Source organism: Delphinus delphis, chromosome 6, assembly GCF_949987515.2.
Source record: "Delphinus delphis chromosome 6, mDelDel1.2, whole genome shotgun sequence".
Taxonomy (NCBI): Eukaryota; Metazoa; Chordata; class Mammalia; order Artiodactyla; family Delphinidae; genus Delphinus; species Delphinus delphis.
This window is the reverse complement of record NC_082688.1, coordinates 85,780,815-85,806,649: the sequence shown is the minus strand read 5'-3', so window position 1 is coordinate 85,806,649 and position 25,835 is coordinate 85,780,815. Positions and strand designations below refer to the sequence as shown.

Genomic DNA, 25,835 nt, shown 5'->3' with positions numbered 1-25,835 from the left:
CTGAGACATTTGAGAAAATAAGAGGACACAATGAAAATGACAGGATGCTAATTACACCAACAAGAAGAGAGTTGTTCTATACATTAGAGACTCATTTAAAATGCATTTTTATCTTTGTTTAGATAACATGTTACTCAATCCAAGAAATGTACACTCCACAGCTCCTCATATGGCAGATTCAGCCTTTATAGAAGGCAAACTTAACGTGAAACAAAAACAAAGCCCACATTTACAAAATGAGAAAAGGATGGGAATGCAACTGTGAATAGTGCCTTAGAGGCAAACTAGTCATTTTTCTTAAAATCAGAATAGAATGAAAGTATCTCTCCCCTGGAGGGGTTGATAAGTAACAGTTCCTAGTATATTAAAAGGCGACAAAAATCATGAAGTGCAGTATTGATAAATGTTCTACTTACTGCTATTTGGAGTGAAAAACACTCCAAATTCTAAACAGTTGTCGTTTTATTATTTACTTTGTTATAAATTGCTTTGTCATTATCATACATTCAAATTGTACAAATGTTTTTTTCTTGCTTTACTGAAATATCAGAATCAGGCTCAAAAACAGACTCAGAGCGGAGAGTTTTAAGGTTATTCATGTGAACTATGATATGTAATATGTAAAATACAGTGAAATCATTATGGATATTATCCCCAAAGTTTTTAAAACTTTTATTAACAATTCACCCATTTTAGTTCATGTGGGATTGCTTAATGTCATCTACTAAAAAAGAATACTAAGTTTATGTAAAATGTTATTCATTATGATTAAGACCTAGTCACTAAAGAAATCCAGAGGTATGGAATTTATGATCTTACATACATGTTTATAAAATGTGGACTCAGGAAAGAAGCATTTAATTTACCAAGGAATCCTTTGATCTCCAGTGCATTACAACTAATAGGACAATGGCAAATTTCAGAGTAGATGTCTTTTTTTTTTTAATAGATCTTTATTGGAGTATAACTGCTTCACAATACTGTGTTAGTTTCTGTTGTACACCAAAGTGAATCAGCCATATGCATACACATGTCCCCATATCCCCTCCCTCTTGAGCCTCCCTCCCACCCTCCCTATCCCACCCCTCTAGGTGGTTGCAGAGCACCGAGCTGATCTCCCTGTGCTATGCGGCTGCTTCCCACTAGCTAACTATTTTACATTCGGTAGTGTATATATGTCGACACTACTCTCACTTCGCCCCAGCTTTCCCCTCCCCAGCCCGTGTCCTCAAGTCCATTCTCTATGTCTATGACTTTATTCCTGCCCTGCCACTAGGTTCATCAGTACCATTTTTTTTTTTTTTTAAGATTCCATATATATGTGTTAGCATACTGTATTTGTTTTTCTCTTAGACGTCTTCTTGAGTGGCTCCTACTAGACTTGGGGTTTCTCTACTCCTCTTTAGGGTACAGAATTGACCTACAAGACTGTCATTTTTGTTTCAGTTTGCTTTATAGAGCCCCAAGCAAAGATCTGACCATAAATAAGGCAACAGGGCCCCAGGAGCCAGCTGAGTCATAAACCTCACTCAGTTGCATGTGGCTCAAGGTGTGGGGATCCCGAGAGAGTCAAGCCAAGCAAGTGGAATCAATTTAGGTCAGAGTTAGGAAAAACAGTGCCTCCGTACCCCCAACTGGCAGTGGAAGATACCACAATCCCCCCTCCACTGTTCAAATACAGGGAGAGGTAACTAAGCCCAGGAAAACATCTAGACCAGGGCAGACTATTTCTACAGTCTAAAAAGAAGGAAAAAAAATGGTATTTGACAACCAACCACAAATTTTTAAATGTACGGTTCTCCTGTTTTTACGCATAAAAGCAGTCTTGTTCCTGCTAAGTTATTATCACCATCACAGTTTTTGACATTTGTGCCCAGTACCATTTGGCCGTAGGGTACTTAGGCTTACTACGTTAAAAAAACAGATTTAGGCATGTTTAAATCAATTTAAATATCTCAAAAAGAAGCAAACACACAGCTTGGGCACACAAACTTAAAAAGAAAAGCTTTATAGATTGGCCTACAGGTCAACAAATTCTGGTTTTGGCAGACTGATACCAGAAAGGAGCTACAGAAAATAAATAAGTTTCTCTGTATGAAAAATACTATGCCTCTGGTTCCCTCAGGTCAGAACATGGAACTGTTAGCAAACATGCCCTGAAAAACTGCAACTCTCATAAAGTGCTAAAAACTCCCAAATAAACACGGTCCCTCAAAACGGTGTACAAATCAGACACATTTAACAAACGACCCTTCCTTTGCCAGTAATTCCACTCAAATTAAGTCCAGCAGTCTCTTCAAAGGGACCAAAGAAGACCCCTTGTTAAGACAAATTCTATATATAGACAGCCAAGACAATTACATGAGGCACATAACCAAATATATATAATGATCCTAGTTTTTACATTCCCATTATCTTCATGAATATAGGATACACGTCAGTCTAAATGACCTTCTCAGACCTCCTCAAGGATTAAAACTACCAGCCAGCTTTTAAAAAGTATACGTATATAGTAAAGATCAAAAGCAAATGTTCTGGTCAGTTCTTATCTACTCATGGGTTTCACTAAGAATGTGTGCAGCTTTCAGGGAAAACACCACGAATGACAGCTGTTCAAAAGCATAGAAATTAATTGGCAGCAGGAATTTCCTTGACTAATAGGGAAAAACTTAAAGTCACATGTTTTGATGAGCTTATTTTTCCCATCCTTAGTCGAGCATATTCACTGTTAATGATTAAGATTTTCGAACAGAAATAGAACCAAGAAAATCCTGAGTACATAACCAAGTAAAACACTGAGTGAAACGCAGTTACCTATTACTGAATGAACAACAGCATTAATGAATGAATTTTAGGCATAAATTACATATAGGAAAAGGTTCAACTTTCAGGTCTTGATTTTCCATAGGAACTAAACTGGGATGACAGTAAGAATAATACATTTATTATATTAAAAAATAGTAGCAAGACAAGTGACCCCCCCCAACCTTCCCTAGTGAGCCATCTGCTTTGAGCTGTTTTTCTAGCAGCTGTGATAGATTTACACTGATTCATCCACAGTCTCTCTGACACAGGGGCTCTCAAGTCGTTGCCCTTGTGACCAGTGGTGAGAATGCATGAGACAGCTGGTCGGGATTACGCGAGCAGCCTGTGCTCTAGAACCAAGCTGTGTTACTCTGTCCAGAGCTATGACCGTTGGGCTCGTTAGCATCATGCTCTCACCACCTGAGCTAACTAGCCCCTGATTAGCCACAATCCAACATACACCATTCTGGGGGCACAGTGTGTTCTCAATCCCAGCAACAATGTGAGTGTTCACTCTCAAGGCAACTGAATTGAGCCCATGACACCCAAAGGCTCATGCATGGTGGAGTATACACATGCCGTCCCTCAAGGCAGCAGTGAGATGGCCCTTCCAACCTAATCAAACAATTGCTCTGACAGAGCTCAGGGAAAGCAAGAAGTAGTCAAAAAACTTCCCCAGAGCCACAACAGAACAACGTACCTGGCCATCCCCAGACTCGGAAAGTTGGCAGGAACAATGAGTACATCCAGCCTGGAGAACGGGTGTGTTCCCAGGACAGAGTGTGCTGCTGAGAGGCAAGGAGGGATCAGCGGCAGAAGGGTCTCTTGGCAGGCACCCTTCAGGCACACTGGAGCGAATACCCGATGAGGAATTATCTCCTGGGTGGTGGCAGAAGCATTCTGGAAGCGGCAGGGGTATTCCATGTGACCACAAACACCAACATACCTGGGAACAACATGAAATAAGTAGATGCGTTTTATTGGTAAATCAGGTTTATTCCCCTTGCCATGGAGATGAGGAACTCTCACAGACACAGACAACTTCTGGGAGACAGTGGCTCTGATGGGCTTATAAGCAAAGCAGTTCATTTTGGTTCCTGGCTTGTCTGTTTCTGCACAGTGGTGAAAAATGACAGGTCAAAATACTTATCAATGTGCTGAATCGACTATTTTCAATCTAAGCTAAGTAAAAGTAGTAAAATCTTCTTTTAGAATAAATAGGGGGAACCTCCAAGATTCAAAATAACAAAACAACCCTCCCACCAAAATAAAAAGCAATTTCCTGCCCTCAGAAACGTGCCTTTCAGATCTGAGGGGAAGATGGCGGAAGAGTAAGACGCGGAGATCACCTTCCTCTCCACAGATACACCAGAAATACATCTACACGTGGAACAACTCCTGCAGAACACCTACTGAAGGCTGGCAGAAGACCTCAGACCTCCCAAAAGGCAAGAAACTCCCCACGTACCTGGGTAGGGCAAAAGAAAAAAAGAAAAAACAGAGACAAAAGAATAGGGACGGCACCTGCACCAGTGGGAGGGAGCTGTGAAGGAGGAAAAGTTTCCACACACTAGGAAGCCCCTTCGCGGGCGGAGACTGCGGGAGGCGGAGGGGGGAGCTTCGAAGCCGCGGAGGAGTGCACAGCAACGGGTGCGGAGGGCAAAGCGGGGAGATTCCCGCACAGAGGATCGGTGCCGACCGGCACTCACCAGCCCGAGAGGCTTGTCTGCTCACCCGCCGGGACGGGCGGGGCTGCGAGCTGAGGCTCTGAGGCTAGGGTTTCGGTTTCGGACGGAGCGCAGGGAGAGGACTGGGGTTGGCGGCTTGAACATAGCCTGAAGGGGTTAGTGCACCACAGCTAGCCGGGAGGGAGTCCGGGGAAAAGCCGGCACCTGCCGAAGAGGCAAGAGACTTTTTCTTCCCTCTTTGTTTCCTGGTGCGTGAGGAGAGGGGTTTAAGAACGCTGCTTAAAGGAACTCCAGAGATGGGCGCGAGCCGCGGCTAAAAGCGCGAACCCCAGTGACGGGCGCGAGCCGCGGCTGAAAGCGCGGACCCCAGAGACGGGCGCGAGCCGCGGCTGAAAGCGCGGACCCCAGAGACGGGCGCGAGCCGCGGCTGAAAGCGCGGACCCCAGAGACGGGCGCGAGCCGCGGCTGAGGGCGCGGACCCCAGAGACGGGCGCGAGCCGCGGCTGAGGGCGCGGACCCCAGAGACGGGCGCGAGCCGCGGCTGGGGGCGCGGACCCCAGAGACGGGCGCGAGCCGCGGCTGGAGGCGCGGACCCCAAGGCGGGCGGGAGACGTTGGGGCTGCTGCTGCCGCCACCAAGGGGCCTGTGCGCGAGCGCAGGTCGCTCTCCACTCCCCTCTTCCGCGGAGCCTGTGCAGCCCGCCACTGCCGGGTTCCCGGGATCCGGAGACGACTTCCCCGGGAGAGCGCACGGCGGGCCTCGGGCTGGTGCAGAGTCACGCCGGACTTTGCCGCCGCAGGCCCGCCCCGCATTCCGTGCCCCTCCCTCCCCGCCGCCGGCCTCCGTACGCCAGAACCCCCGAATCAGCGGCTCCTTTAACCCCGTCCTGTCTGAGCAAAAAACAGACGCCCTCCAGCGACCTACACGCAGAGGCAGGGCCAAATCCAAAGCTGAGCCCCTGGGAGCTGTGAGAACAAAGAAGAGAAAGGGAAATCTCTCCCAGCAGCCTCAGAAGCAGCGGATTAAAGCTCCACAATCAACTTGATGTACCCTGCATCTGTGGAATACATGAATAGACAGCCAATCATCCCAAATTAAGGAGGTGGACTTTGGGAGCAAGATCTATGATTTTTCTCCCTATTCCTCTTTTTGTGAATGTGTATGTGTATGCTTCTGTGTGAGATCTTGTCTGTATAGTCTTGCTTCCACCATTTGTCCTAGGTTCTATCCGTCCATGTTTTTTTCTTAAAATTTTTTTTCTTAATAATCAATTTTAATTTTAAGAACGTTATTATACTTTACCTTCGTCCTTTCTTTCTTTCTTTCTTTCTTTCCTTCCTTCCTTCCCTCCTTTAGACAACGAATCATCCCAAATTGAGGAGGTGGTCTCTGACAGCAAGATTTATGATTTTTCCCCCTTTACCTCTTTTTGTGAGGGTGTATGTGTACGCTTCTGTGTAAGACTTTGTCTGTATAGCTTTGCTTCCAACATTTGTCCTAAGGTTCTATCCGTCCCTTTTTTTTTTTTCTAATTAAGAATTTTTTAATTCAATAACTTTATTATACTCTATTTTATTTTTACTGTATCTTCTTTCTGTTTTCCCTTCTTTCCCTCCTTCCTTCCTTCCTCCCTCCCTCCTTTCGTTCCTTCTTGCCTTCTTTCCTTCCTTGCTTCTTTCTTTCTTCCTTCCTTTCTTCCTTCCTTCCCTCCTTTAGACAACGAATCATCCCAAATTGAGGAGGTGGTCTCTGACAGCAAGATTTATGATTTTTCCCCCTTTACCTCTTTTTGTGAGGGTGTATGTGTACGCTTCTGTGTAAGACTTTGTCTGTACAGCTTTGCTTCCAACATTTGTCCTAAGGTTCTATCCGTCCTTTTTTTTTTTCTAATTAAGAATTTTTTAATTCAATAACTTTATTATACTTTATTTTATTTTTACTGTATCTTCTTTCTTTTTGTTTTTCCTTCTTTCCCTCCTTCCTTCCTCCCTCCCTCCCTCCGTCCTTTCGTTCCTTCTTGCCTTCTTTCCTTCTTTGCTTCTTTCTTTCTTTCTTCCTTCCTTCCTTCCTTCCTTCCCTCCTTCCTTCCCTCCTTTCCTTCTTTCTTTCCTCATACGTCTACTAATTCCCTCTACTTTTTCTCCCTTTTATTCTGAGCCGTGTGGATGAAAGGCTCTTGGTGCTCCAGCCAGGAGGCAGGGCTCTCCCTCTGAGGTAGGAGAGCCAACTTCAAGACACTGGTTCACAAGAGACCTCCCAGCTCCAGATAATATCAAACGGTGAAAATCTCCCAGAGACCTCCATCTTAACACCAGCACCCAGCTTCACTCAACGACCAGCAAGCCACAGTGCTGGACAACCTGTGCCAAACAACTAGCAAAACAGGAACACAACCCCACCCATTAGCAGAGAGGCTGCCTAAAATCATAATAAGGCCACAGACACCCCAAAACACACCACCAGACGTGAACCTGCCCACTAGAGAGACAAGATCCAGCCTCTTCCACCACAACACAGGCACTAGTCCCCTCCACCAGGAAGCCTACACAACCCACTGAACCAACCTTAGCCACTGGAGACAGACATCAAAAACAGGAGGAACTACGAACCTGCAGCCTGCAAAAAGGAGACCCCAAACACAGTAAGATAAGCAAAATGAGAAAACAGAAAAACACACAGCAGATAAAGGAGCAAGATAAAAATGCACCAGACCTAACAAATGAAGAGGAAATAGGCAGTCTACCTGAAAGAGAATTCAGAATAATGATAGTAAGGTTGATCCGAAATCTTGGAGATAGAATGGACAATAGAATGGACAAAATGCAAGAATCAGTTAACAAGGACCTAGAAGAACTAAAGATGAAACAAGCAATGATGAACAACACAATAAATGAAATTAAAAATACTCTAGATGGGATCAATAGCAGAATAACTGAGGCAGAAGAACGGATAAGTGACCTGGAAGATAAAATAGTGGAAATAACTACTGCAGAGCAGAATAAAGAAAAAAGAATGAAAAGAACTGAGGACAGTCTCAGAGACCTCTGGGACAACATTAAACGCACCAACATTCGCATTATAGGGGTTCCAGAAGAAGAAGAGAAAAAGAAAGGGACTGAGAAAATATTTGAAGAGATTATAGTTGAAAACTTCCCTAATATGGGAAAGGAAATAGTTAATCAAGTCCAGGAAGCACAGAGAGTCCCATACAGGATAAATACAAGGAGAAATACGCCAAGACACATATTAATCAAACTGTCAAAAATTAAATACAAAGAAAGCATATTAAAAGCAGCAAGGGAAAAACAACAAATAACACATAAGGGAATCCCCATAAGGTTAACAGCTGATCTTTCAGCAGAAACCCTACAAGCCAGAAGGGAGTGGCAGGACATACTGAAAGTGACGAAGGAGAAAAACCTGCAACCAAGACTACTCTACCCAGCAAGGATCTCATTCAGATTTGATGGAGAAATTAAAACCTTTACAGACAAGCAAAAGCTGAGAGAGTTCAGCACCACCAAACCAGCTTTACAACAAACGCTAAAGGATCTTCTCTAGGCAAGAAACACAAGAGAAGGAAAAGACCTATAATAACGAACCCAAAACAATATAGAAAATGGGAATAGGAACATACATATCGATAATTACCTTAAATGTAAATGGACTAAATGCTCCCACCAAAAGACACAGATTAGCTGAATGGATACAAAAACAAGACCCTTACATATGCTGTCTACAAGAGACCCACTTCAGACCTAGAGACACATACAGACTAAAAGTAAGGGGATGGAAAAAGATATTCCATGCAAATGGAAACCAAAAGAAAGCTGGAGTAGCAATTCTCATATCAGACAAAATAGACTTTAAAATAAGGACTATTAAAAGAGACAAAGAAGGACACTACATAATGATCAAGGGATCGATCCAAGAAGAAGATATAACAATTGTAAATATTTATGCACCCAACATAGGAGCACCTCAATACATAAGGCAAATACTAACAGCCATAAAAGGGGAAATTGACAGTGACACATTCATAGTAGGGGACTTAAACACCCCACTTTCACCCATGGACAGATCATCCAAAATGAAAATAAATAAGGAAACACAAGCTTTAAATGATACATTAAACAAGATGGACTTAATTGATATTTATAGGACACTCCATCCAAAAACAACAGAATACACATTTTTCTCAAGTGCTCACGGAACATTCTCCAGGATAGATCATATCTTGGGTCACAAATCAAGCCTTGGCAAATTTAAGAAAATTGAAATTGTATCAAGTATCTTTTCTGACCACAACGCCATGAGACTAGATATCAATTACAGGAAAAGATCTGTAAAAAATACAAACACATGGAGGCTAAACAATACACTACTTAATAATGAAGTGATCACTGAAGAAATCAAAGAGGAAATCAAAAAATACCTAGAAACAAATGACAATGGAGACACAACGACCCAAAACCTGTGGGATGCAGCAAAAGCAGTTCTAAGGGGGAAGTTTATAGCAATACAAGCCCACCTTAAGAAGCAGGAAACATCTAGAATAAACAACCTAACCTTGCACCTCAAGCAATTAGAGAAAGAAGAACAAAAAAACCCCAAAGCTAGCAGAAGGAAAGAAATCATAAAAATCAGATCAGAAATAAATGAAAAAGAAACGAAGGAAACAATAGCAAAGATCAATGAAACTAAAAGCTGGTTCTTTGAGAAGATAAACAAAATAGATAAACCACTAGCCAGACTTATCAAGAAAAAAAGGGAGAAGACTCAAATCAATAGAATTAGAAATGAAAAAGGAGAGGTAACAACTGACACTGCAGAAATAAAAGAGATCATGAGAGATTACTACAAGCAACTCTATGCCAATAAAATGGACAATCTGGAAGAAATGGACAAATTCTTAGAAATGCACAACCTGCCAAGACTGAATCAGGAAGAAATAGAAAATATGAACAGACCAATCACAAGCACTGAAATTGAAACTGTGATTAAAAATCTTCCAACAAAGAAAAGCCCAGGACCAGATGGCTTCACAGGCGAATTCTATCAAACATTTACAGAAGAGCTAACACCTATCCTTCTCAAACTCTTCCAAAATATAGCAGAGGGAGGAACACTCCCAAACTCATTCTACGAGGCCACCATCACCTTGATACCAAAACCAGGCAAGGATGTCACAAAGAAAGAAAACTACAGACCAATATCACTGATGAACATAGATGCAAAAATCCTCAACAAAATACTAGCAAACAGAACCCAACAGCACATTAAAAGGATCATACACCATGATCAGGTGGGGTTTGTTCCAGGAATGCAAGGATTCTTCAATATACGCAAATCTATCAATGTGATAAACCATATTAACAAACTGGAGGAGAAAAACCATATGATCATCTCAATAGATGCAGAGAAAGCTTTTGACAAAATTCAACACCCATTTATGATAAAAACCCTGCAGAAAGTAGGCATAGAGGGAACTTTCCTCAACATAATAAAGGCCATATACGACAAGCCCACAGCAAACATCATCCTCAATGGTGAAAAACTGAAAGCATTTCCACTAAGATCAGGAACAAGACAAGGGTGCCCACTCTCACCACTCTTATTCAACATAGTTTTGGAAGTTTTAGCCACAGCAATCAGAGAAGAGAAGGAAATAAAAGGAATACAAATCGGAAAAGAAGAAGTAAAGCTGTCACTGTTTGCAGATGACATGATCCTATACATAGAGAATCCTAAAGATGCTACCAGAAAACTACTAGAGCTAATCAATGAATTTGGTAAAGTAGCAGGATACAAAATTAATGCACAGAAATCTCTGGCATTCCTATATACTAATGATGAAAAATCTGAAAGTGAAATCAAGAAAACACTCCCATTTACCATTGCAACAAAAAGAATAAAATATCTAGGAATAAACCTACCTAAGGAGACAAAAGACCTGTATGCAGAAAACTATAAGACACTGATGAAAGAAATTAAAGATGATACAAATAGATGGAGACATATACCATGTTCTTGGATTGGAAGAATCAACATTGTGAAAATGACTCTACTACCCAAAGCAATCTATAGATTCAATGCAATCCCTATCAAACTACCACTGGCATTTTTCACAGAACTAGAACAAAAAATCTCGCAATTTGTATGGAAACACAAAAGACCCCGAATAGCCAAAGCAATCTTGAGAACAAAAAAAGGAACTGGAGGAATCAGGCTCCCTGACTTCAGACTATACTACAAAGCTACAGTTATCAAGACAGTATGGTACTGGCACAAAAACAGACAGATAGATCAATGGAACAGGATAGAAAGCCCAGAGATAAACCCATGCACATATGGACACCTTATCTTTGATAAAGGTGGCAGGAATGTACAGTGGAAAAAGGACAGCCTCTTCAATAAATGGTGCTGGGAAAACTGGACAGGTACATGTAAAAGAATGAAATTAGAACACTCCCTAACACCATACACAAAAATAAGCTCAAAATGGATTAAAGACCTAAATATAAGGCCAGAAACTATCAAACTATTAGAGGAAAACATAGGCAGAACACTCTATGACATAAATCACAGCAAGATTCTTTCTGACCCACCCCCTAGAGTAATGGAAATAAAAACAAAAATAAACAAATGGGACCTAATGAAACTTCAAAGCTTTTGCACAGCAAAGGAAACCATAAACAAGACCAAAAGACAACCCTCAGAATGGGAGAAAATATTTGCAAATGAAGCAACTGACAAAGGATTAATCTCCAAAATTTACAAGCAGCTCATGCAGCTCAACAACAAAAAAACAAACAACCCAATCCAAAAATGGGCAGAAGACCTAAATAGACATTTCTCCAAAGAAGATATACAGACTGCCAACAAACACATGAAAGAATGCTCAACATCATTAATCATTAGAGAAATGCAAATCAAAACTACAATGAGATATCATCTCACACCAGTCAGAATGGCCATCATCAATAAATCTAGAAACAATAAATGCTGGAGAGGGTGTGGAGAAAAGGGAACCCTCTTGCACTGCTGGTGGGAATGTGAATTGGTTCAGCCACTATGGAGAACAGTATGGAGGTTCCTTAAAAAACTACAAATAGAACTACCATATGACCCAGCAATCCCACTACTGGGCATATACCCTGAGAAAACCGAAATTCAAAAAGAGTCATGTACCAAAATGTTCATCGCAGCTCTATTTACAATAGCCCGGAGATGGAAACAACCTAAGTGCCCATCATCGGATGAATGGATAAAGAAGATGTGGCACATATATACAATGGAATATTACTCAGCCATAAAAAGAAACGAAATTGAGCTATTTGTAATGAGGTGGATAGACCTAGAGTCTGTCATACACAGTGAAGTAAGTCAGAACGAAAAAGACAAATACAGTATGCTAACACATATATATGGAATTTAAGAAAAAAAAAAATGTCATGAAGAACCTAGGGGTAAGGCAGGAATAAAGACGCAGACCTCCTAGAGAACGGACTTGAGGTTATGGGGAGGGGGAAGGGTGAGCTGTGACGGGGCGAGAGAGAGTCATGGACATATACACACTAACAAACGTAGTAAGGTAGATAGCTAGAGGGAAGCAGCCGCATGGCACGGGGATATTGGCTCGGTGCTCTGTGACAGCCTGGAGGGGTGGGATAGGGAGGGTGGGAGGGAGGGAGACGCAAGAGGGAAGAGATATGGGAACATATGTATATGTATAACTGATTCACTTTGTTATAAAGCAGAAACTAACACACCATTGTAAAGTAATTATACCCCAATAAAGATGTTAAAAAAAAAAAAAAAAAAAAAAAAAGAAACGTGCCTTTCAAATGTCACTACGGGGAAAATCTTCTCCAATTCAGGGACAATTTGCAACTCAGAAAGGAAGGGACAGTGCCACCAAGTTAAAGATCTCACTCTGAAATGTTCTACAATAAAAGATACAGACTCGGGCTTCCCTGGTGGCGCAGTTGTTGAGAGTCCGCCTGCCGAGGCAGGGGACACGGGTTCAAGCCCCGGTCCGGGAAGATCCCACATGCCGCGGAGCGGCTGGGCCCGTAGCCATGGCCGCTGAGCCTGAGCGTCCAGAGCCTGTGCTCTGCAAAGGGAGAGGCCACAACAGGGAGAGGCCCGCATAAAAAAAAAAAAAAAAAAAAAAAAGATACAGACCCAGTGATGTATCATGCGAACCAAATGACAAAGCTTTTCAAAAGAATACAATCCATTTTACTGAAAAGTAACCTAGCTGTTCTTTACAAAGGCCATCAAAAGTTGTGCTGTTAAGGAATACAGAGGCACTTTGATACAGTATTTCCCCCAATCCACTTTCAATACAAATTTAACTGAATCAACCTTTTAAGGAAACAGACCAGAGCCCAGCCCATACCATCTGACCACTGCCAGTTATTCTGTCAAAGGTGGAGCTGAAAAAGAATTCCTAGAACCTGACTCAGAGGCCTCAAGAGAACTTATCTACCCAAAGAAACCAACATCAAAGGAAACTCTATTTTTCCACCGGTTAACACATCCTTTATTCAAACAGAATGGAAAGCCTCTCTAATTTAAATTTACAAATTATAATTCTAACCATAGGAGCTTATTAGATTCATACTGAATACTGAAAAACCTGAAAATTCTGGCACATCCCAATAAGGGCAGACTGCAACAATAATTCCTCTCCACGTTTCTGAAGTGCCTTTCACCCATCCAAGGCCAGCACTGCCCAAGGAGATCCACACAGCTATGGAGATAAGCCTTGCTCTCCACCAGCCTGGGACATAGAACACAGCTTCCAGCACTGATGACATTTCACAACAGTTTAGGGTGAGAGAAATGGGTGGAGACCCATAAAAACTTCTGCCAGGATAAAGTGACAGGAAGAATATCATTACTGACATTGAACGCTAGCCAAAGTCCCTGGATTGATAACCTTGCCTTACAGAGAGTGAGTATAGGTGCCTATTGGTAAACATCTAACTGAAAAGGCTGCAACTGTCCACCTAATGACAAGTACTGTGCTGGTGCATCAATTCAACCAAAGGTTAGAGAATAGTTTGGGGTAGCCAAAGGTACACCCAGAAAAGCCACTTCGCTCAAATGAAAAGGTGAGTTAAATTGTCTCTGGACAGGAATGGCATTAGCCAGGGTAATGAAGGTCATTCCGGTTGTGTGAATCAGCACCATTTTTCATAATCAAAGCCTGGGAGAACATGCAGGACTTTAAGGCAATCTAGCTATAATCAAGCTATGTGAGACCATTAAGGCTCCCAACAAAAAGGGAAATGGCATCTGGGAAGCCACACGTGTGTTCCTAATGTGGGGATCAGGAAACCTAGGCTTCAGAGTCTGTTCTCAGACTGGCTAGCTGTGACCTGAGGCAAGCAACTCAGTATCTGGGGCCTCTTTTTTCCTCATCTCTTAACATGGTCTCACAAAAGTGGCTGCTGCGGGGAGGGGAGGAATTGATTGGAAGGGGGTGTGAGGGAACTCACGGGGGTGATGGAAGGTTCTCTGTCTGGTTTAGGGTACATACAATCATCAAAAGCTCATCAAGCCAAACACTTAAGATCCATGCATTCTGTTGTATGTTAATTATGCTTTAATTAAAACCAAACAAACAGAAAACCTAAAATGGTTTCTAAGATTTCTTCTGGCTCTGTGATTCCATGACAACCCACCACAGAAGCCCCTCTTCATACAACAGCCATGTTCCTGAAGCAGTGAGGCAACACTGTACTTGCATAGAGTCAAGAATAGTCTTCCACAGAACCAGTATTAACTCAAAGGTGCTGTACCTTCCTTTCACACTAACCTTCAGTTATTAATCTCTGTGTATGTGCCCGCTCCAATATACTCTCAATACCAACAAATCAAGCATTTGTAAATACCTCTTCCTTGTGCCCAGACTTGTAACCAGAGTCAATATATTAACAGTACAGATTATTAATAATATTCGATTGTTAATTAATGATCTGTAATACTAACTATAATAAGAATAAACAATAACTCCTACCACAACTGCTACTGAACATTTACTGTGTGCCAAGCACTGTTCTGAACACTTTATGTACATTATCCCAATTAATCCACACAACATTCCTAAAGAGTAAGAACTATTCTTTTCATCACATTGTGAATCATCATAAGCTCCTCACTGCTGACCCTCCTTCTCTACATACTTCATGATGCTTCTTTTTTTTTTTTTTTTTTTTTTTGCGGTACGTGGGCCTCTCACTGCTGTGGCCTCTCCCGTTGCGGAGCATAGGCTCCGGACGCGCAGGCTCAGCGGCCATGGCTCACGGGCCCTGCAGCTCCGCGGCATGTGGGATCTTCCCGGACCGGGGCATGAACCCGCGTCCCGTGCATCGGCAGGCGGACTCTCAACCACTGCGCCACCAGGGAAGCCCCATGATGCTTCTTGAGTTAACTGGAACCCTGGATTTTTTTCGAAGCTGAGCTCAGCTGGTATGTGGTTCTCTGGCTTCCTGCTCCTCTTTTTTTTTTTTTTTTTTTTTTGCGGTACGCAGGCCTCTCACTCTTGTGGCCTCTCACTGTTGTGGCCTCTCCCGTTGCGGAGCACAGGCTCCGGACGCGCAGGCTCAGCGGCCATGGTTCACGGGCCCAGCCGCTCCGTGGCATGTGGGATCTTCCCGGACCGGGGCACAAACCCGTGTCCCCTGCATCGGCAGGCGGACTCTCAACCACTGCGCCACCAGGGAAGCCCTTCCTGCTCCTTTTTGTAGTTATTGCCCATTAATGGGCAAGAGTGGGAAGAACTGGTGAAATATATGTTAGGCTAGTAAATGATGGGAACCTGGTCACTGGTTCCCTCTCATACAATTTCTAGGCTGAAATTATTTTATAAGAGGTCCTTCCAAGGAGCAAGAGTGACCGTGTTTTACTCATAATCCCAAGATTGAAAACTGTCAGGAAGTTCTCCTTCAGCCATCCTCTTGTTTCAAGAAGGTTCTGAACTAGAACCACTTGACACAAACGTTTCCCTGTCATAGGTTCAAAAGGAATGGCTGGAAAAGTCTCCCTTGGGAATGCATAGCCTTTACTCAAAAACTCCTTCCTCGGTTCAACCTGACAATTTAGTAAATATTTCCAGCATCCTTGCTCTATTCAAGGCACCTCAGAGGATGCTGCTGTGTACACATGTATGAATAAATCTCCAACCCTATCTTTTTTTAAATTTTTTTTGCAGTACGCGGGCCTCTCACTGCTGTGCCCTCTCCCGTTGCGGAGCACAGGCTCCGGACGCGCAGGCTCAGTGGCCATGGCTCACGGGTCCAGCCGCTCCGCGGCATGTGGGATCCTCCCGGACCAGGGCACGAACCCGCGTCCCCTGCATCAGCAGGTGGACTCTCAACCACTGCGCCACCAGGGAAGCCCTCCAACCCTATCTTTGAGGAGCTTTTTCTCTTGGGAGAAAAAATTTTAAATTCTGAAAGGTACAGTGACACAGTTTACACAATTTATTAACATATTTCAGCAAGCGGATTAGATGTTTGCTTACCGTAAAAATCACGAGTGTTCAAAATCCCAGCACCAGCCCCCAATGAATTGTTGACAATGATGTCGATATATACAGTGATGTAGTAGTGTCTGGAAGCTGGATGCATTTTCTCAGGGCATTCAGTACATTGCAAAGCAAATTGAGATGGGTGCAGTAAGAGACGGAAAGCCGAAATACCTTGAGGGAGCAAGAGCTGGAGAGCTCAAACCAAGCCAGAAAGATATGGAAAGGCTTCTCTCATTGTGAAGGGTGTACTGGAAATTGGCATTTTTTCCTATGATTTATATATATGTATAATATGTTATATATATATTATTCCTTCTTTTCCAGACTCTCAAAGAGAGAGAAACAGCATTTATCCTCCAAGGTCCACAAGGGAATTTTTCATCGCCTTTACAACTCTAAAGAAGACCTCTTCCCCTACCAAGTCTTCCCTTCTTTAGAATGAACAACCTCAAAGACTTTTCTTCTTTGGGTTGCCTGCTTTCCATGCTTTCAATCATTTTTCCTGAGTCCTCTGAACTTCATCCAAGTTTCCGTGTCGTGCTTAAACTGTATGGCCCCCAAGTGAAGACAATGCTTTAACAAAGGCCTTTTGAGAGGTTAAACATAACACAAAGATTCCCCTGTGGCTGGAGAAGGTTATACTGCAGCCAAAGAAAGTTGATAAACTTTCAAAAGTTTACCTAAGTGCCTGTTAACTAATGTATTTGCTCACCCAGAATGGGCTAGAGCACGTGTGGAACTGGAGCTGGAAGAGAGAATGTTCTTCCGGTAATTTAGGCCACATGAACAGTGATCAAAAGTTCAGTGACCAATACTTTGGTCAAATTTCTGGGACCCAGATGAACACTTCAGTCAAACGCAAGCCTGTGGTATATAAGGCCCCTGCATACGTTACATTTACATGAATTGAACTGGCGGTCTTAGGAAGGTTTGAAGTAGAAAAGGGCAGCGGGGCGGGGGGGGTACTGGGGGGGGAGCCAAGGGGACCAGATGTGAACATAACCAAAAACACCACTGCGGTTGGCACTTCAGAGCACCTCTGTTGGCAAACTTAGCATGGAGCCAAAGATTTAATGGATAAAAACACAAAGCCACCCTTTGATGGCTAAAGACAGCACACATGAAGCACGCAGCCAGGGAAGGATTAAGCAAATGTAAGCTACTAATTTATCAGCAGTACATTTTTGATGAACGGAGGGAAAACTTAGTCATAGCATGTCAGACGTGGAAGGGCGTGCGGGAGGGACTCCATTCTGCAGGCCCTTGTTTCCATACAAGGACATGTTTCCCCGGAGTGGTACTCTTGACCTCTCTCCACAGCTGATCAGACTGGCTTGCCACTCTGGGCTTTCTCTTGTTTAATCCGCTTGCCCACAGAGGGATTACTTTTGGCTGTTGGGCAGTCTGTGTGCATCTGTGGAGGCTGGCAGAGGTCCAGCTGAGTGGGTCACTGGGTGGGTGGGTAAGTTTGTCTAATTTGGCAATGAAGTACTAGAAAGCCCACTGAAACTGTGCACCTGAACACTCCCTCCGCCCAGCTTCTGTCAACCAAAAAAACCCTTTATTTTGCTCTCCTTCTGTCTGTTTCTCAATTGGTTCTGACTCAGGAGGACAACACAGGAAACAGATTTACCCCTTCCCCTAAACCCCATTAGGAATTTCAGATACCATCTCTTCCCAGAATCCCCACTCAATCTGTCCATATCCTGCTCCCATCACAATTATGGGTGCAAGAAGAGTGAAAAGCCACTGCAGTTACTTCTGGGCAGCAAAGAGCACACACGAGAAATGGCTGCTGCCCACTCCCCGACCTCGTGTCTCTGGGAATATGGCTAGAAGGACAAAATAACAAATTTCTATCTTTGCTTTTGCCTCTCTTCCTAAGGCACACATTTTTCAATGCACACCTCCCCTAAGAGTCAATGAGTCCTGAGGGTGTAGATGAAGAGCACAGTGCTTCTTCACCACAAAGAATCTGAGAACCCCGAACAAAGTCTTTATTCTACAGAGAAGGGAAGTATGGCTTGCCCAGAGACATATCCAATCAGTAGAAATGGCACCTTCGGCCTCAAAGGCAATGCTCTCAACTTCTGCTTTCTATTCCAACATGACAGGTTCCAATCAACAACCGTGGCTCAGTCATGGTGCTGACTCTCCAGGTGGGAAGGTAGATCAGACTCCAGGTGAGGTGTGGATGTGACATAGAGTTTTTAAAAGTCCCCAGGCAAGATTCTGAATCACCTGTCTAGGGGGTCAAGCCCAGATGTGAATCTGGGCATTGTAACTCAGTAGGGTTATGAACATGAACAAGTTGCTGTCTGAAGCTTCAGTATCTTTATGTGAAAAATGGAGCTAATAAAGCCTATCTAACTTACAGGCATATCCTCAGAACTAACTGAGATGACATTTAGATCAAGACTTTCCCTGACTGCCACATCCAGTGGCTTCTGTATCAATTCAGGATGGGCTAGGATATGCTGCAGTAAGAAATAGCCCCACTTTTTCAGTGGCTTAACAGAAAAAAAGGTTATTTCTCACTCATACCAAGTGCACTGTGAATCCAAGGGACTCTCCAGGGCACCTGTCCTCCCCACTCAGAAGTCTAGGCTGTCTGCAACGGCAAAGTGAGGCCTACTCTGTGATCTCAGTAACAAGGGAAGAGAGGATCGGAGGGTTGCACGTGCAATTAAACGTTCCCATGTGAAAGCAGCATGTCACTTCTGTCCACAATTCTCTTCTTCCCTCAAGAGTGCATAAGTAAAATCCAATAAGCAGTCTAGGATCCTCTATATAGCTCAGGGCTGACAGTCCAAAATAGGCAAGTTACTGAGTAGCAAGTAGAAATTACTTCCCTTCCTCCAAAAAGTAAATGCGGGCAATAAGCCGTGCCTATGTTAAGAGAGGCCTCAATGGCTTTATCTCCTAAGGATACCAACCGCTGTTGTCACTGTGGTAAGAATGAAAGCAACGTAGCAAAATAAAACAAAAGGAATTTGCACTAAGGGCGTATCTTAGTTGGTTTTCAAGGATGAACTAAGCATCTGTATCATTACTCTCCACCAAAAGGTACTGACTTAGTGACTTTCTGTAAACAGGAAAAAAGATTAAACCGAGGTGGCTGTCAAAGTCCTAGGGATAAAGCATGATGCAACAGCGCACAGTGAGCACACTTCTGTGCCTCATATGTGCATTCTCCTCCCTAGTGTCTCTGAAAACTACAAATAGGTGAATGCCTTGGGAGGCTGCAAGTAAATATCCTAAGGCCTATACTAATTTAAAAAAAAATTTTTTTATTTTCTCTGATCGACCCTGAAAAAGAAGACATTGCTGTTGAAGTTAACAGAGCCCTGACCCGGCAGGATTCTTATAACCCAATGGCCGTCTGACAGCTTCCTCATGTCCTGTGCTCCTAAGGAGGCTGACTCCCCCCACGTTTGTAGGGCTGCCCCTACAAACGCACTGCTAATAGCAGTCTCGGAACCAGAACAGCAGAGTGGTCTACAAGGTAATCCATCAGACAAGCAACTTCTTTCTATTAAGTTGTGTTTTTGAACGAGTACTGAAAACCAAAGTTAAAAGGTGTAGAAGGAAAGTATTGAATCTGAAGATTCTGTTGACTTAATGAAACACATAAAAATATTTCACCTGACTACACAGAGGGTTTCATATATATTTCTTTTCTCTTTCTTTCTGCATAAACAATATGCCCACATGTCTGCCTCTCAACTCTCTTTCTCTCCCAGCAGGGCTTTTCCTGCTTTGATTAATCATATTTTGGTTTAATTTCTCAGCAGGAATGACTCACATTCCCAGTGCTTGGAATAAATGCATCATACTGCTCCCTCAAGTGTTTGTTTTTCATCAAGTTCCCAAGTACAAACCTGAAGTCAGCCTCGAAAGGTGAGAAGGATTTCTCTGTTGCCAGATCATCTGATGAGCAGATCTCTGGCTTCGTTTCTGTCCAGGATCCTACTGCAATTGTGAAGGTGGAGGCTGGCATTGGCATGGTTACGTAGTAATGCCAACTTGAGCATCCTATAAACAGAGAGAGGAACACATAATGAGGCCAATGTATGGTCCTAGACCTTACTCTGTAATTTTTCTCTTTAGTCAGTTGAAGAGCTTGTGTGCTAAGCTGGGATGAGCTAATTCTTGGAGATGGGTCATGTCAACTGTGGGGGCGTTATTCTAGGTCTCAGGGAAAGCAAAACAGGGATGATGGATTCAAGACAGCCAAGGAGATCTGGATCTCTTCCAGGGATCAGTTTGAAGCCCTTCAAGTGAGGCTATAAATGAAGGGTGGTCAGGGTGGCCACTAATAGCTGCAAATGTGTAAGGACAGAGGTTGTATGCTGCTACGGAGTCAAGGACATGGCTCATCTGTATTGCCTAGCACGGTACTTGGCGTAAAAAAGAAGATGCTGTGTTGAATGAATGAATGAGTGAGTGAATGAACAAATGAATGATTGCTTCTGTGCTGCCAAACTACTTTGTCTAAATTCAGTTCAAGTCAATCTAAAATGCATACAGTAAAAAACAATGAGACTAGGGAAGGAAAGTATCTGGATTTTAGTCCCAACCCTGAAACTACTTATCTATGGAAGTTCAGTCTTATCCCTCACCCTTTTTATCTGTTAATGTATTGGGGCGGTCCCAATTCCTCATTAAGCAGATGAAAAACAGGTCTACAGAGGTTCAGGGGAGCCAAGGACTCCCAGCTAGTTTGTAACAGGGCTGGAATTCATAGCTGGGGCTCCCTACCACAGCCAAAGGTATACCCTCCATGTAGTCCAAACCATAAAGAAGGTTTTTTAACCAAAGGAACAAATGACTAAACTTATAACACTATGCTTCCTTTCTTCTAAGATGGGAAAATGATTTTAATGTTACTGAAATAGATCTCAGTGTATCACGCAACCTGATTTAATATATTATTTTTTCTGAGCATCTGCTATAAATTAATGGTGTGTCTTCAGGGATTTGGTATCACCTCACATTATAGAACACAGTTCTCCACTCTTCATGTTCCCATGGGGGGAACTTCCACTAGAGTAACACCCCTAGCCTCTCTTTCCACCCCTTACTGACTCCCTTTGAGGAGCTATTCTTTTCTTTCTTGTTTTAAGTTTTTGAGGGTTAAACACTTATAGAGTGGCCTGTGCTCATCCAATTTGGTCAATGAGTGAATAAGATGTCAAATTCGGGGTAGAAATATTACCATGCCTATATTGACCAGCAGACCTCTAATGACATTTTTTAAAGTGCTTTACCAGTAAAAATCAGTAATAGGTTAGATTTTGCTCTCCATATGCTTGGATTTTTGTCTCTCAACTAATTCTGAACTTCGGAAGGTTAGTGGGGTCATTATTTATTACCCTCTGAAACTCTACCAACTTAGATCCAAAGAAATACATGACAGAACTTCTCTGATAAAAAACAAAATTTTAAAGAGGAAACAATGACAAAATAAACGTGATATCAAGTTTGAATAAATATGATATGATATCACGTTTGGAAGTTATTAGAGGAGATACTTGAAGAAGAAATGTAGAAGGGCATGCTGCTGGAAACCCATTACAGAGGCAGCCATTCTCTCAAACTTGCTTGTAAGTTTGATCCTGGTTCTAGAATCAGAATGGCCACTCTTGAGATCACTTCCTCCACAGCTGACTAAGAAGCTGAAGGGATGCTTCTCTTTAAAGAGACAACCAAATCCAGTGATGCTGGAGACAACCTGATGACGTGCGTAGCTTCTTCTGGGCTTGAAGGAAAACCACAGCTTTAAAGAAAATGGCTGCTGTGATCCCAAGCCAGTAAGAAGAAGGCAGAGACAATCCCAGCAGTCTTGATAAAAACCTGACATGGATCTGACGTGGCATGCTGTACTGCACCCACCTCCCTAATGTTTCTACTTTCTTATAACTACCTCACTCGCAGCCTGATGTCTCCCTGTAGCAGCTCCATGAAGAACTTCAATTTGGACTGAGCAACACAGTAAGAGCTGGCACAAGTTGGGTGGGGGGAGGTGGAGATAGAAGAAGAGAAAAGAACGTATGGGTAAAGAACTAAATGTTTTGAATATCCTAGGTTTAAAAGAGAAATTTTAAATAACAAGACTCTCTTGGTCAAAGGGCTGTGGTCTGGTCATTCTTTCTCTGAAACATATCTTGGAGTGTTTAACATGGGCCACTGAACCTTCCTTTTAAAACTTCAGACTCTTGGGGCTTCCCTGGTGGCGCAGTGGTTGAGAGTCCGCCTGCCGATGCGGGGGACACGGGTTCGTGCCCCGGTCCGGGAGGATCCCACGTGCCGCGGAGCGGCTAGGCCCGTGAGCCATGGCCGCTGGGCCGGCGCGTCCGGAGCCTGTGCTCCGCAACGGGAGAGGCCACAACAGTGAGAGGCCCGCGTACCGGGAAAAAAAAAAAAAAAAAAACTTCAGATTCTTGGGGGTTCAGTAAATAAACAGCAATAGTGAGGATTTCAGGAAAAAATGGAAGATTGAACACTTATCTGATAAGGAGTTAATATCCAAAATATATAAGGAACTCATACAACTCAATAGCAAGAAAACATACAATCCTAGTTAAAAAATGGGTAAAGGACCTAAATTGCTTTCTCCCAAAACCCAATTAAAGGACAGTAAAGGGATTGTTTTAAAGGCTTAAACCAAAAGGAACAAGGAGAAAGTATAGGAGACAATTACCGCAAAATATTGGAAGCCACAATGCAGGTGGGAAGAGTGGCGAATGACATGGCAGCCCTGAATCCTAAGTTAGCTGTGGGAAAGACAAGATTCACCTCATTTTATCCCCCAGATGCCCCCAAAAGGCTGGGAGTAGAAGAAGTACTAAACTAAGCAGGACAGGCTGGATGACTAAGAAGGGCAAAGATCCCTGGATGGCTTCCCCTACTCCCCACACCTGGACTATCTGCCCATCCCCCCCCCACACACACACACCAGCAAATAACTGGAGGTTTATTTTCTAGAGAAAAAAGAGAGGGCCTCTAGGGGGAGAATGGCATAGTTGAAGGCAAACTGAATGGGATTAGATGAACATATGCATATCAGATACTGAGACCATCAGCTATTTCCCCTTATTTGGTTCCCAAAATGCTGACAACCAGGTTTTTACCTCCAGGCAGGAAAATGAAAAAACCTGACCAACCCAAGAGAAGGATATTGACATTGGAGGTTCCCTATGGTCAGCCTATGATGAAACTTACAGATGACAAACCTTATGTGTTCACTCAGTGCTCCAATCAGCATTTTAGTCCCCTACCCTCAAACACCTACAGAGAAATCAAGGACCTTCAGGCATCTTTAGAAAGCCCCTAATGCAAAACTGAGAGACCCAAACAAAGAGAAACAAGCAACTTGGAGGACAGTGACCATGCAAGAAGAAGAAAACTTCAAAAAACACCAAACAGATACACACTGAAAGTTCAGAGAATTTATTGCAGTGCTGAAACAAAAACAGTATAAGATTTAAAAAGAGGACTTGAAAGGAAAGAGAATTAAGGATAGAAGGAAAGAAAAAAATTAAAAGGAGTAAGATGGGATATAAAGCTGAGGAAATCTCCCTACAAAGAAAAAAAAGACAAAAACATGAGGGAAAAATAGAAGAGCAGTTCAGAAGGTCCAGTATCCAAGTAACAGAAGCTCCAGAAAAAAGACAACGGAGGAAATAGAAGGGAGAAAATCGTCAGCTAAGAAATTAGAGAAAATTTCCCCAAAGTTAAGGGACCATGAGTTTTCAGATTGAAAGGGCACACAATACCCAGGACACTGGATACAAATCCAGCCACATCATGATGCATCATTATGAAATTTAGAAACCTGAGGATAAAGACAAGATCCTACAAGCTTCCAAAAAGAGAGAGAAAACAAAATTCACATACAATAAGGACATTTTCAGACACGTAATGTTTCAAAAACAATTCACCTCCCACACATTCTATTCTCTGGAAGCTACTAGAGTATGTAAAATAGGCTTCAGGGCTTCCCTGGTGGCGCAGTGGTTGGGAGTCCGCCTGCCGATGCAGGGGACACGGGTTCGTGCCCCGGTCTGGGAAGATCCCACATGCCGCGGAGTGGCTGGGCCCGTGAGCCGTGGCCGCTGAGCCTGCGCGTCCGGAGCCTGTGCTCCGCAACGGGAGAGGCCACAACAGTGAGAGGCACGCGTACCGCAAAAAAAAATAAAAAAATAAAAAAATAAAATGCTTCAAAAGGAGGTAGTAAACCAAGTAAGAGGAAGACAGATGATCCAACACAGGTTCAAAGGGAATCTGTAGAATAAAGTCTACTTCTGGGTATATACCTGAAGGAAATGAAATCACTTATCTCAAAGATAGACGCACCCCATGTTCATTGCAGAATTATTCATAATAGCCAAGACATGGAAACAACCTAAGCCCCAAATGACAGAGGAATGGATAGAGAAAATGTGATACACACATGCACTCACAGAGGAATATTATTCATTCATAAAAAAAGAAGAAAATCCTGCCATTTGCAACAACATGGATGTACCTTGACGGCATTATGCTAAGTGAAATAAATCAGACCGAAAAAGACAAATACTGTATGACCTCACTTACATGTGGAATCTAACAGAAAAAAAAAAAACAATCATAGAGAAAGTAGATTGGTGGCTGCCGAGGGTGGTAGGTAGAGGGCAGTTGGGGAGGAAATGGGTGAACGCGTTCAAAGAGTACTAACCTCCAGTTATGAGATGAATCAGTTCTGAGGATGTAATGTACAGCATGGTGACTACAGTTAACAATATTGTACATTTGAAAGTTGCTAAGAGAGTAGATCTTAAAGGTCCTCACCACACATGCACACACACACACACACACACACACATATATATATATATATAGAGAGAGAGAGAGAGAGAGAGAGAGAGAGATACATAGAGAGAGAGATTCTTATTGAGGTCATTTTGCAATATATACATATATCAAATCATCACATTGAACATCTTAAACTTACATGTTACATGTCAATTATATCTCAATAAAGCTTAGGGGGGAAAAAGAATGAAACACTATGCACAATAGGCTTTCTCCCTACGTTCTGCTTTGAACTTTTGAGCTGTTTTTTTGCTGCCCCTCTAGTTCTTGTACCATCCATCTAGCACAGGGACAAGATGAAACTTGTGGAAATAGCAGGAATTGAAACTACTTTCAAGAAAGAACACTGCTAATGGAATAAGAGGTACCTGTTAGATGCCTGCACATGGCCATGGAGAATCCACACAGAGTGCCCAATCACATCATGTCCCAGCACCTTTATCAGAATGTCTGTACCCTCAAGGTGATGTGGGGAGGGCACTGAAAGCCACAGAGCGGTGTGGCAGGGGACTGGAATGAGATTAGCAATTAAAAAAGTCAGAAACCTTAAAATGACCTAGAGTTTGGGAGTGAGATAGCAAAAGTGATAACAGAACCTGAGTCAAGTCCAGCAAAAGTATTTTAGAACTGCCGTGCTCTCTCCTCAGTCTTCTCAGGAAGTTAAATAATAGAAAGAAAAGGATTTGAGGGGGAAATGTATTGAAAACATCCCCCAAACCCATATTCTAAATGTTCAAAATGATTTTCTCCTATACAGCCCTCAAGACTTTTTATTTTTTTAGATTTCTCTACTTAGTGGAGCTCATATGGAAGAAACTGTTTCATACTTCAGGCTTTTGAAGTAAAAGAGTTTTCCAGGCTACCAAGCAAGTCAAAGAGGGGCAGATCATCACTAGGCTGGGCCACATAAGAACTGGCCAGGAACCCACTTCCCAAAGACCCTA

The 25,835-nt window shown here is 42.9% G+C and overlaps 1 protein-coding gene across 4 annotated transcripts in view; it reads right to left on the bottom strand.

The window, feature by feature from the left end:
• AOPEP (aminopeptidase O (putative)) overlaps positions 1-25,835 on the bottom strand; it is a 374,694-nt gene that overhangs the window by 267,809 nt on the left and 81,050 nt on the right. For all 4 annotated transcript variants that reach the window (XM_060014998.1, XM_060015000.1, XM_060014999.1 and 1 more), the window contains exons 4-5: positions 19,917-20,070; positions 3,506-3,751 (exon numbers count right to left, since the gene is read on the bottom strand). In XM_060014998.1, the coding sequence (XP_059870981.1) occupies positions 3,506-3,751; positions 19,917-20,070 (400 nt within the window). The remainder of the gene's footprint in view (positions 1-3,505; positions 3,752-19,916; positions 20,071-25,835) is intronic.